The 13838-nt window shown below is 41.9% G+C and overlaps 1 protein-coding gene across 7 annotated transcripts in view; it reads left to right on the forward strand.

The window, feature by feature from the left end:
- REPS2 (RALBP1 associated Eps domain containing 2) overlaps window positions 1–13838 on the forward strand; it is a 219378-nt gene that overhangs the window by 89213 nt on the left and 116327 nt on the right. For all 7 annotated transcript variants that reach the window (XM_045470672.1, XM_045470677.1, XM_045470674.1 and 4 more), the window contains exon 6: window positions 9788–9926. In XM_045470672.1, coding sequence (XP_045326628.1) covers window positions 9788–9926 — 139 coding nt within the window. The remainder of the gene's footprint in view (window positions 1–9787; window positions 9927–13838) is intronic.

The following is a 13838-nucleotide window of genomic DNA, read 5'->3' on the forward strand; positions in this document are numbered from 1 at the left end:
TTTGCATTATACTCTTTAGCTCTATCCATGTTGTTGTAAATGGCAAGATTTCATTCCTTTAAAAAATTTTTTTTTATGGGGCGCCTGGGTGGCGCAGTCGGTTAAGCGTCCGACTTCAGCCAGGTCACGATCTCGCGGTCTGTGAGTTCGAGCCCCGCGTCAGGCTCTGGGCTGATGGCTCAGAGCCTGGAGCCTGTTTCCGATTCTGTGTCTCCCTCTCTCTCTGCCCCTCCCCCGTTCATTCTCTGTCTCTCTCTGTCCCCCCCAAAAAATAAATAAACGTTGAAAAAAAAAATTTTAAAAAAAAATTTTTTTTACATTTATTCATTTTTGAGAGAGTGCAAGCAGGAGAGGGGCAGAGAGAGAGGAAGACAGAGAATCTGAAGCAGGCTCCAGGCTCTCAGCTGTGAGCACAGAGCCCAATGCAGGGCTTGAACCCATGAACCATGAGATCATGACCTGAGCCGAAGTTGGACGCTTAACTGACTGAGCCGCACAGGTGCCCCTCATTCCTTTCTATGGCTGAGCAATATTCCATTGTTTGCATACACACATATGTACACACACACACACACACACACACACACACACACACACCACGTCTTTTCCCATTCACGTATTGACGGACACTCAGGCTGCTTTGATAATTTGGCTATTATCAGTAACACTGCAATAAACATAGGGATGCATGTATCATTTTAAATTAGTGTTTTTGTATTTTGGGGGGTAAATACCCAGTAGTGTGATTTCTTGGTTGTAGGGTAGTTCTATTTTTAATTTTTTTGAGGAACCTCCATACTGTTTTCCACAGCGACTGTGCTAGTTTGCATTCTCACCAACAGTGCAGGAGGGTTCCTTTTTTCTCCACATCCTCTCCAACTCTTGTTTTTTGTCTTCTTGATTTTAGTCATTCTGACAGGTGTGAGGTGATATCTCACTGTGGTTTTGATTTGTATTTCCCAGATGATGAGTGATGTTGAGCATCTTATCATGTGTCTGTTGGCCATCTGGATGTCTTCTTTGGAGAAATGTCTTTTCTATTCATGTCTTCTGCCCATTTTTTAATTGGGTTATTTGTTCTTTGGGTTTTGAGTTGTAGAAGTTCTTTATATATTTTGAACATTAACCCCTCATTGGATATATCATTTGCAAATATTTTCTCCCATTCTGTAGGTTGCCTTTTTGTTTTGTTGATGGTTTCCTTTGCTGTGCAGAAACTTTTTATTTTGATGTAGTCATGGTAGTTTACTTTTGCTTTTATTTCCCTTGCCTCAGGAGACCTGTCTAGAAAAATACTACTGTGGCTGCTGTCAGAGAAGTTACTGCCTGTGTTCTGTTCTAGGATTTTTGTGGTTTCAGGTCTCACGTTTTAAGTCTTGAATCCATTTTGAGTTTGTTTTTGTGTATGGTGAAAGAAAATGGTTGAGTTTCATTCTTTTGCATGTAGCTGTCTGGTTTTTTCAACACCATTTGTTGAGGAGACTGTCTGTCTTTTTCCCATTGTATATTCTTTCCTCCTTTGTAAAAGACTAATTGACCATCTAATTATGGGTTTATTTCTGGATTTTCTTTTCTATTCCATTGATCATTTGTCTATGTTTATGTTATTACCATACTGTTTTACTTATTCCTGCTTTGTAATATAACTTGAAGTCTGGAATTATGATACCTCCAGTTTTCTTTTTCGAGATTGCTTTGACTAGTCAGGGTCTTTGTGGCTCCATACAAATTTTAGGATTGTTTTTTTGTAGCTCTGCAGAAAATGCTGTTGGCATTTCGATAGGGATTGCATTAAATCTGTAGGTTGCTTTGGGTAGTAGACATTTTAGCAGTATTTGTTCTTCCCATGAGCATGGAATATTTTTCCATTTCTTTGCATCATCTTGAATTTCTTTTGTCAGTGTTTTATAGTTTTCAGAGTAGTGAGGTTGATTTTTAAAATGTTTATTATTTTTGAGAGAGAGTGAGTGAGTACTAGTCGGGGAGGGGCAGAGAGAGAGGGAGACAGGATCTGAAGCAGGCTCCACACTGACAGCAGGGAGCCTGATGTGGGGCTTGAACTCATGAACTGTGAGATCTTGACCTGAACTGAGGTTGGATGCTCAACTGATCGAGCCACCCAGCGCCCCCCGTAAGGGTGTTTCTTAAAAGGAAATGGTAATGTTACAGGATAGATGGATAAGACAGGGAGAGCCATAGGGCTTGCTGATTAAGAAAGAGTACAGACAACTCTGCTCATGTTCTGGCTTTACCATTTTAATATATATGTGTGATCTTGGTAAGTCACTTCCCTTCCCTAATCCTCAGTTTCCTGTTCTGCAATATGGAAATAACAGAATCCACTTCACAGGGTTTTGTGAAGATGAAAACAGGTCACATGTATTGGATGCTTATAATGCCTGGCACCTAATTAGCAAAGCACTATGTCTATGGTGATTACTTTTAAAATTTAGTTTATCTTAATAAGCAGCAACTCTGTGTTGCTCATTAGATTCAGATTCCTACACTTTAGCAATCAACCCCCTAAGCTGTTGAAATTAGATCCCTGAGTGAGTTTTGCATCTTTATGGATTTATTTCCATGAAGAAACTGATAAGGTTAAATTGCTCTGTTAGGATTTAATTTTAACTAACGTCTCTATAGGCAGAACCAGAAGTTATTTATTGCAACTTCCTGTGAATCTATAACTATCTCAAAAGAAAAAGAAAAAAAGAGAATTTTTTCCTTCTCATTTCATAGGTCAGGAAGAGGGCCCAGCCTTTACACTGTTAGGCGACATTATTTGGTAAATGCATATAAAGTTCGGCTCTCATCATCATAGGAGAGAGAGCTCAGGTTAACCTTTCTGTCTCTGAATTGGAATTGACCATTTGTCCAGTTACTTGTTCACTCATTGAATAGACATTTATTGAGCATAGGTACTTTTCTAGGTGCTGGCGATATAGCGGTGATCAGAATAGACCAATTTTCCCACCCTCATCGACCTTTTATTATAGTGAGAGTGGGGTGGGAGACAGAATATAAATAGGATTGTAGGGTATCATACAGGGGAACCGGTTCCATCTCCTTTACTTTGTTCCTCATTTAATAGTTTTCCCACAGCTTTACCCTACCTCTCTCTTCTTTTTACTCTGTACATCTTCCCTGGGAGCCTCCTTCAAACCCACAAAAGATAAATTCCTGTTAACCAGACATAGAAAGATGGCTGCATCCACACTCTTGCTGTCCCTATAGGTCATCTACGGGGACAAGTCATAAAGTTGTGTGGGCTCAGAATTGTCTCCTGTCTTTAGGTGGTCAGATTACAAAACAAAGCCTCATCCTTCCATTGTCACTGCAGGAATGACTGTGCCACTGAGATGGGGCAGGCCTGCCTTTTCTCTGGGCCTTGCTTGAAGGATAGTTCGACTAACAGCTGCTATGCAAATATGCCCCACATTTTAATGATTTCAGTGCGTCGGTGTATTTCTCACTCCTCTAACAGATTGGTAGGCAGCTTTCTTCCCCATGGTGATTCAGGCAGCAGTGCTCCTTCTGTCCTTTCTCTGTGCCATCCCCCATGCAGCGGCCCTTGTGGACTAGCATAGAGTGCCACAGGGTGCTAACCGTATGTGGAAATGGCGCAGGTCACTGGTGCTCACATTGCATTGGCTAGAACTCAGTCATGTGGCTGCAGCTCACTGCAGGGGGTGTGGTAGAACATGTCATTGTGGGGTGGGCAACCACAGCCACTCACTGATACTTCTGTACCAGGCCTCGTGTGGTGTAAATGATCGGAGGACAGCTGCCATGATCCCACCTATCAACGTGGCTGTCATTTGCCTCTATGACTCTTCTTTTACCTCAGCCCCATGGCTGATCAGTGGCCGTGATCTTTCCTTAGGCAGATCAGTATTCACTCGGGCTATCGTCTGGTCTCACCAGCCTGTTAGCCATTGTTTCTCGTTAGGGGTGATTGAGTGATTGAGTCTTCTCACATCTTTGCTCATGAAATCGTGTGTTGATCAGTGGTTGCACTATGGCCATCTTCTTTCCAAAATATTGTCAGTAGGTGAGGTGTTCTCACATATTCACTGTGGGCTTTGTATGAGCTTTTGCTACTCCAGATGGTTTGTTTACCGAGGTACCAGAAGGACACTGGCATGAGATCATTGCATCCTCAGGTGAAAAATGGCTGGACTCTTGGGCAGCACTTACAGGATGCCTCCAGGGTGAGATTATATTCTAAACAGAAATGTTCTGTGGTTGAAACAATATACACGCCCTTTGTAAATTCTCCCTGTAATGCCTCCTTGCAATTCATGTTATTCAACTGTGCTTGATTTTTAAGATACTTCAGGGGTAAATGTCACCTTTTGGGATTTTATTAATAGTATTACTTTTTAATGAGTCTTTTGAAGTCTCTTTCATTATAAACAGCCTGTTTTCCCCGGAGATAATAACTTGTAGTGCCAAATATTTGCATTTCACTTGAAACGAAACTAAGGGTTTGAATGTTTTAAATACAAGCAAATCTAATTCTCCTGTGTCTAGAGAAACTGCATAATGGACCATATGTATGTGGCTTAAGCAGACAGATGTGGAAGGTTTCTCTCTCCTTTTATTTTTTCTTAAAAACACTGGCAGAGCTCAAAATTGGCACCAACTCGCAAATATCTCCACCCAGCCAACAGAACCGCTGGAGTTGAACTGGGAGAGGCCTCCTAGGGTGCGTGCATGAGTGGAGCTTTGCCTGGTTCTGGCTTCTGCTTGGGAGCCCGAGGCTCCGTAGCTTATCCACCCCCATTTCTCCATGCTTCCAGCCTTTGCAGTTCAACATTCTCTCTTAGGTGGCTGACTTCTCAGACCTTTGTCAAGTTGTGCCCATTGTTTCACTTGACTTGTGGGTTCGTTTGGAGATGTTGCGTGCAGATATCTGGGTCCTGCAGCAAGATGGCCCTCGAGCCGCTGACAGAGGGGTCCTTAGCTGCCATCTCACTGCTGGAGTGGGCCTTCCTCTGGTCATGGCCATATGGCTTTTTCCTCCCTGACTCCTCTCATCCTCTCCCTAACTCTGGCCCATCTTGACCTCTGGCCAGGGTTGCTCATGTGGCCTTAACTTGTCTTCCTGCCTTTAGTGTTTCCCCTTCCATTCTCCTCACTGAAGTGATCTTTCTGTAACTGACATCTGATTATTTCATTGTCCTGTTTAATACTTATCTGTGGCTTCCTATTGCCTTCTAGATACAGTCTGTACCTCTCAACCTGGGCCTTGCTTGCTGTCTGGAGCACCTTGAGGCAACTCCACTAACATCCGCTTTGTACCAGCAATCTTTTCTCTCTACATGTAGCCCACTGAGCTAATTTCAGAAGATGGCCATCTTCTCTCATTTTTTTGGAGTTTTGACAAATGCTATTCCTTTTGTTTGTCTTGCCCTGCTTGTTCTATGGCCTGGCTTCTCAAACTTGAGTGTGCTTCATATCATCTAGAGGGCTTGTTACACCACAGATTCCTGGGTCCTACTCTGGAACTTTATGATTCACCAGATGTAGGGTAGAGCCCAAGGTTCTCTGTTTCTAGTAAGTCCTCAGGTGATGTTGATGTGGGTGGTCTGGAGACTGTACTTTGAGTAGAAAAGTTCTAGACTACCCTTCACTGTTTTTGAGATTGCCTGTTTGTCTTTCTACCTGGTTAAACTCTAGCCTTCCTTGAAAAAAAAAGAATCTGTTGGCCCAACAGGGTAGCCAGAATCTCTAGTGTCTGAAATATACTTAATGATTAGCAGGTATCTGTTGAATGAATGAATGAGTAGATCACCTCCTGCAGCAAAGTTCAAATCATTTTGCTTCTTGTAGATCAGCTTTCTTTTAGACTGTTTCAGCCTAAGAATATGTGGAATGTCATCTACCCCTTCCATATACCTTCACCTGTCCCTGAAACACTTACTTAATGGATATGGAACGTGAGAACTCCCCGTAGAGATCAGAGACCAGAGACCATGGACGAACTACGGGAAGATAGACATGGACTTCTTTTGATAGATCTGAAACTTTAAGTATGAAATAGACTCCTAGGTTTTCTTTCATTAAGCACAGCACAGAGTAGTATTTCTGCACCTCTTTTAATATAAGACATACACCTGAACTTACTAGAGTGCATCAGTCAGTGGATCTCACACTGCTCTTTGGTATCTGTGATGTACCTGCTAATGACTGTACATAGAATAAAGGAGTACATGATACGGTTGTGGTCCTCCAGGTTGAAACCCGAGTGATGATATTCAAGAGCACTTGAAATGTTCACACTGTGTGGCACTTACAAGAATTCATATTTTTAAAGATGGCTAATTACTTGGTTTATTAAATCAGTTAAAACCATGCAGTGGGAAGCAAGGGGAAAGAGAATGGGGGTAGGTGAACACATTTAGTGCAAGCCAGGAGGAGGGCCACACTGTGTTCTGCACGGGTTATACAGTGTTCATATGCCCTCTCTCTTTGTTGTGAGGCCTTCTTGGTTTGAGGGAGCAGGAACTCTCCTTGCCAGCTTAAGTCTTCTTGAAATGGAGGAGGGTTGGAGTTCTCACGAATCTAAGAAATGAGAGACAGGGAGTGGCCCACTGGTCCAGAGGAGTGAGAGTTCTCGGTTATTTGTGCTTGTTTTGCCATTAACAGGACTTGCCCTAGTCTCCTTGAGTTTTCTTCACTATCCGCTTATCTTTTGGCTGCCAACCGCCATCCTCACCTCCTTTTCTTTTTCGTACTTCTCTACCTCACGGGTTCTGCTTCTGCTGGTTCTGGCTGTCACTGTGCCTCATGGCCTCTCTGTATCTGCTCAGGGTCTGCTTTCTGTGCTTGTTGATCTTCATATTTCTTATCCACACCCCCAGTAATGAGCATACGGCTGAAGTTTTCCTTGCTAGAGTAGAGCTTTCTATGCAACAGCATCCGAGAGGCCAGAAACTGTGTGCCCACCCCTGCTTCCTTGGACTCAGTTGGGCAAGAGCAGGTGTGAGCTGGGTGTCATGGTACACACATAACTGCCAGGCCCGCCTTTGTGTCAGAGCTGGGGGATGGGCAGTGCCGTCTGCAGTAGCTGTGGGCCTGGCAGGTACATTGGCGGGCCCTTGGGGGCACTGGGACTTGAGTAATAGGCTCAGAGGCTGGGGATAATAGGCTGAGATCAGAAAAAGGATGGGCTGGGAAGAAGGTACACATCTGACCTACGAAGAGTGAGCAGATGCCTGCTGAGAGTGAGCAAGGAGGAGGAGGAATTGTAAGGACCCTGAAGGCTGCGTGGAGGAGGTACATTTTTTAAATTAGGCAACAAGTCGTCTCTGTATGCTTTTGAGCAGAGGAATCATCACTTCTCCTGTCTGTTCCTGCTTCCTGCTGGCAGAATAGACTTGACACCTGCTAAGAGGCTACTGATGCCAGTCAGGAGTGAGATAATGTGGGAGAGGAAATAGAGTGAGCAGGTGGTCCTGGGATTGGAGAAAGAACAAACGTGGGCTCACATAACAACAACTGGATACGGCAGCTTCAGTTCCAGGCGGAAAGGAGTGTATGGTAGGGAAATAGTAGCTTCTGTGTCAGAATCAAGGAATGCAGCGGCCAACACCCAGCACAGAGATTTCTGTGCCTTCCTTTGCAGGGTGGCAGTGGGTAGAGCTCTCCAACCGTGTCCTGCCGGGTTCGTGAACCATCTCTGTCCGCTTAATTGTTCACTCGTAAACATCTGTTCTTGTGTCCGGTCCGTGCCCAGCTTTTTAGATAGATACCTTTACTCCAGCTGTTTCTTTCAGTGCTACCCAGAAGGGCAGCATTCCCGGGAGCTCTACACATTGTAATTTGGCCAGGAACCCAATCCGTTGCATGCCAACGCCCTCTACCTTGGGTTTTGCCCCTGGAACCTGGTCATATGGGCATGTTCAGAGAGTGCTAGTGTGGAGCACTTGAATTTGGTGGGAGTGTTTTGGAAAATTGTGTGGTCCACTGGGTGCTTAGACTGAATTGTGGCCTTTCTTGCTTTATTTGTATTATTACCAGGATGTTAGGGGTTTCTGAAAACAATTTGGAAGCAGCCCAATTTAGAAAAGTCCTGATACGGAGTAGGCTGATTTTGAACAATAGATAAAGTGGAGGGCAGTTACTTGCTGACTGCAGTAATGCATTGATGCTGATGGAAAATAATGAAGGATATGCGCTCATCCCTTGAGTTCTTTGAGTCTTCATTCCTTCATCTGGCAAAAGGATAATAATACCTGCTATGTCTACCTTTCAGAGGTTTTGAGATGCTCAGATGAGATAGGTGTGTATAGTCCTTGGTAAATTTGAAAGCATTCTATGAATTTAAGGTATTAACTAATGATCAGTGGCTTCGGGGGGCATTTAAAAATGGTTTGATTTACATTTAGTGGAAGTTCACCTGTTAAATGAAAACTTTAAAGATGACATCTCAAGGTTATATCACAGCTCAACATTTTATAATCTCATTTCCTCTCTGAGAGGCCCCAGAGGAGAGGAGAGCTGGGTGTCCCTGGGAAGAATTACTTGCTGGGGTGGGGGGGGGGGTGTGTGTTGGGGTGGGAGGAAGGGTGCAGAGATGGTTGGATGTCTTTTCTAGGGATAGTGAGTAGAATGCTCTCCTAATGATTAATTTCTTGATAGTGTGTTCAGAAGCAGGCGGCTTTATTAGCAGTAATATCTCTTCTTTCCTAGTCTGCTTTTGTCCTTAAGGCTCACGTTGCTTGTGTTCACCTCTTGGTTCCATGGAGGTGGCCCTTGGCAAGTAGCTCTTTAGCCTTAGGGTGGATGGGAGGGATGGAACCACTTGTGCTTCTTTCCTCATTGCCTCTTATAGTCTTGTGTTCTCCTGAACTACTTTTCCGGTTGTCTGTATCCTTAAATCCTCAAATTTGCCTTGCATGCCCCCTAGTGGCAGGTCGGATGCACCCCGGTTGTGTCATCCTGTTTGCTGTGGTCAGGAGCGGTTGTTCTCTACCTAGTTCTGTTTCGGAGCATTATTCCCAGCTCACAAATGCAGAACGAGAGGTTCTGTGATCCTCACTTGCCACTCGAGTAGGACTTGCGGAGGTGGCATGGGAATTGGAACTTTGGATTCCCAGATTTATACACCGGGAATGCCTCAGAAAAAAGATGACGTGGTTATAGCTTTTGTAGATTTTTAAAAATGGTTTAAAAGGAATCTAGATTATTTTTGCTGTCTACTCAGCTAATCTGAAAGGGTAAAAATGTGGTGAATATTTGAAGGTAAGAATGATCATCCTTTTGGGGCACCTGGGTGGCTCGTCGGTTAAGCGTCAGACTTCATTCGGCTCAGGTCATGATCTCACAGCTCGTGGGTTCGAGTCCCACATCGGGCTCTGTGCTGACAGCTCAGAGCCTGGAGCCTGCTTCAGATCCTGTGTCTCTCTCTCTGCTCCTCCCCCACTCACACTCTGTCTCTCGCCGTCAAAAAATAAATAAAACATTAAAAAAAATTAAAAAGAAAAGAATGATCGTCCTTTTTACTCTCTCTTCATCACATTGGAAAAACTTTTGTCCCTCACCAAGTACTCAGTATTTCATGCTCAGTCCTGTTAACAACTTTGAGGTATACAAAGAAACGTATAAAGCATGCTGTCTGCCCCTCAGAAGTTTATGTTCTCATTACGTCCTAGTTACAAGGTGTTTATTCTCCTGAGGAAAAAAAAAGTATAATGCGTAACTTTTACTGACGTTTAATATTTCTACTTCATCTCGCTAAAGACAAATTCTCTGAGCATTTGCATATTTATTTTTTATAAAGTCCTTTTCCGTGGAGAGAGAACCGCAGGATAACAACAGTAATTACCCAGATGAACCCTGGAGGATAACAGAAGAACAGCGCGAGTACTATGTCAATCAGTTCCGATCCCTTCAGCCTGACCCGAGCTCCTTCATTTCAGGTAATGGAGTCTGATGGGTGAAGACCTGGGTCCCAGATCATTGTCTCACACACATAACAGTACACATCTTGAGAAAGAGTCCACACAAAACGAATGTGACAGCCTTTTGTGATTCCAGTTTGTTTTCCTCTAAGATTGAATTTCCTATCAACTATAAGCCATGCAGAAAAATACTTGGCAATGACACTTAGAAAATTACATTTCTGTTTCGAAGAGGTTAAATGGAATTTGGGGGAACCTGGTCTAGACCTGTGCCTTATTAGCTGGGGCACTTCTTGAAATGATAGACTGTGGCACCAACGTGACACGTTTAATTGCTTCTTCATATTAGAGCCAAGATGTAGCATGGCCTTCTAAAGAGTTAGCGTCACAAGTCTCTTTATGTCATGTACGCTTTAGAAGTCCAAATTCATGCTTGTTTCCTTTGGCTCAAGTCTTTTTCCTCGGGATTTTCTGAGAGAAATTAAAATACAGGAGGAAAATTGGCCAGCAGTTTTATGTCCACATGTCTGTTCTTCTGGGTTGTCTTCAAAATATGTATTCCCATTGATTTCTCCTGTAAAATTCAAACTGAGACAAATTGGTTTAATTCCTGTGTGCCTATGTTTTACTGGGCTGAAGACTAAACAAACAGTGAAATAGTAGAGCCTGGAAGAAAAATTCATAAAACTTTTTTTTTATAGTTCAATTTTGAAGAATAACAGTATGCCCTCCATAATTGTAACCTGACATACTGAATGTGGACTAAGACTAATTTTCTCTCGAGAAATAAGGTGTGTAATTGAAATATACGTGTACAAATTCAGACATCATTTCTGATTGGTTGGTAAAAGCTTTATTGAAAGCACAATATTGTAGATAGAGCAAATTAATGTTGACAACATGGCTTAAAAAAAAATAAGCAGAAACCCACATTGACCATTTGCTGACCTTACCCGCTGCTTAAGTGACTTTCTTCACAGTGTATGCAAATAATTAGACAAATACAGATGGTAGCTCTTAGGAGTGTTTTTATTTTCTTTTAACCTTTTTATTTTGCAGAATTTCAAGTATGGATACAGCTAGAGTGGCTAGTATAACGAATCCCTATGTACCTATTACACAGCACCAGTGATTTTGTTTTGTCTATATATACTCTGTCAGCGCAGATGAGTTTGAAGCCATTACCAGATCGTTTCATTTGAAAATGTTTCAGGATGTATCTTGAATGATAAGAAAGACCTCTTTTAAAAACATAACTGCAATTCATGGGCACACATTAAAAAAAATGCGAAACATGTTTCCTTAATGTCCCCAAGTCTTTGTTTCCCTGGTTGTTTCACCAGTGCCTTAAAAATAGTTGAATTTGTTCGAGGTCAGAGGGGTTCATATATTGCAGCTAGGTGATGCCTCTTTTAAAAATCAACTTTATTGAGATTAGCATACCATAAAATTCACTCCTGTAAAGTGTACAGTTCAGTGGTTTTAGTGTTTACAGAATATATTCACAATCTAAATTTAGAACGCTTTCATTACTTCCCAACAAACCACCTGCTTATTAGCAATTATTCCCCACTCCTTCTCTCCCTCCCAGCCCTCCATAATGACTAAACTACTTTTTCTCTCTATAGTTTTGCCTATTTTGGGCTTTTCCTATAAATGAAATCGTATAATGTGTGGTCTTTTGTGTATGACTTCTTTCACTTAGCATAATATTTTTAAGGTTTATCCGGGTTGTACTGTGTGCTAGAACTTCATTGAACTTCACTGCTGTTTATGGCTGAATAATTTCCCCTGTGTAGATAGACTACATTTTATTTATTCATCAGTTGACGGGCATTTGATTTGGGTTGTTTCCACTTCTTGGCGATTAAGAATAATGCTGCTGTGAACATTCGTGTGCACTTTTTTGGTGTGTGGATGTATGTTTTGATTTCTCTTAAATGTATAGCCTGGGGTGGAATTGCTGGACCATATGGTAACTCTGTGTTTAATCATCGGAAGACCAGTCAGACTGTGCTGCATGGTGCCTGCATCGTTTTGCGTTGCCACCAGCAGCATGTGAGGGTTCCGGTTACTCCACATCCTCACCGACACTTATTGTTTGTCTTTTGATTACAGCCATCCTAGTCATGCCAGATGGGCTGAGACTCCAAGAGGGAGGGCCTCAGGCCCCTTGCCATGAGGGTCTCTTGGCTTTGGGCGAGAAAGAGTTCAGGAGCGGGCTGTTTAGAGAAAGAGACACAAATTTATTAAGTATAGAAGTAAGAAAGGAGCTACTTCACAGACAAAATAGCTGTCTCTTCTCTCAGGTGAGGAAGAGGACTCTCCCCCCCCCCCCCCCCCCCCCCCCCGCCTTTGCATCTAAGAAAGTGTTTTATGTGTTTTTAAATTAGTTGACTATATAAGAAGGGGCTTACTCTTTAGCTTTGGGTTTATCATTTACACTGAGTGGTTAGTTTTTCCATTGTCTTACGGTTGTGAAATTACCCACAGGGAGCAATTTTAGGAATGTCTGGCCTTTGTGGCTTTTACTGCCAGAGGGAAGAGGGTCTTATGGTCTCCCACACGAGTCAGATCTTGTGACTCTCTTTATTACCTGCTGACTTTTAGGTTAAGGGTCAGCCTAAAACCACAATGGCTTTGCTTTGGTCAACTTGTCTTCCTCCCTCCTGTCTCACTAGTGGATGTGAAGTAGTATCTCTTTGTGGTTATGATTAGTATTTCCCAGATGAATAGTGACATTGAACATCTTTTCATGTTCTTATTGGCCCTTTGTAGATCTTGTTTGGGGGAAATGTCTATTCACATCCTTTGCCATTTTAAATAAATACTGAACGGTAAGAGTTCCTCCGTATAGGTATACCTCGGAAATATTGAGGGTTTGGTTCCAGACCACTGCCGTAAAGTGGATATTGCAATAAAGCAAGTCAAATAAATTTTTTGGTTTCCCAGTGCATATAAAAGTTATATTTACGCTATACTGTAGTCTGTTAAGTGTGCAATAGCATGTTATCTAAAAAAAAACCAATATACATATTTTAATTAAAAATAATTTATTGCTGTAATATGCTAACCATCTTGTGAGCTTTCTGTGAGTTGTAATCACTGATCACAGATCACCATAACAAATATAATAATGCAAAAATTTGAAATATTGCAAGAATTACCAAAATGTGATACAGACCCGAAGCGAGCAAAGGCTTTTGGAAAAATGGTACCAATAGACTTGCTCAACACAAGGATGCCATAAACCTTCAATTTGTGAAAAATGCAGTATTTGCCAAGTGCAGTAAAATGAAGCATAATAAAATGGGGTATGCCTGTATTCTCGATACATGTTCCTTATCAGACTTGATTTGGAAATATTTTTTCCCAATCAATGGCTTGGCTTTTTATTTTCCTAGTGGTGTCTTTTGAAGCACATACGTTTTTAATTCTGTTGATGTCCAGCTTATCTATTTTTTGTTGTTGTTGATTGTGCTTTTGGTGCCATAACTAAGAGATCATTGCCTAATCCAAGGTCATGAAAATTTATATTTCTTCTAAGGTGTATTGTTAGGGTTTTATCTCATATTAGAGAGTTTATATATCTCTGTTATATTAGAGTTTTATCTCTTATCTTTAGGTCTTTGATCCATTTTGAGTTAGTTTTTGTGTTTTTGTGTATCATATGAGGTAGGTATTCAAATTTCAATTCAATTCAAATTCTTTTGCATGTTGATATCCAGTTGTCCCGGCACCATTTTTTTTTGGGGGGGGGGGTTGGAAGATTCTTTCCATGATTTAATTATTTTAGCATCCTAGTCAAAATTTAGTTTACCATGAATGTGAGGGTTTGTTTCTGGATGTTAATATTTTTCCACTGATTTCCACTGTCTAGTCTAAAGCCAATACCACACTGTCTTGAGTATTGTAGTAGGTTTGGAAATT

This window comes from Leopardus geoffroyi, chromosome X (assembly GCF_018350155.1).
Source record: "Leopardus geoffroyi isolate Oge1 chromosome X, O.geoffroyi_Oge1_pat1.0, whole genome shotgun sequence".
NCBI classification, from domain to species: domain Eukaryota; kingdom Metazoa; phylum Chordata; class Mammalia; order Carnivora; family Felidae; genus Leopardus; species Leopardus geoffroyi.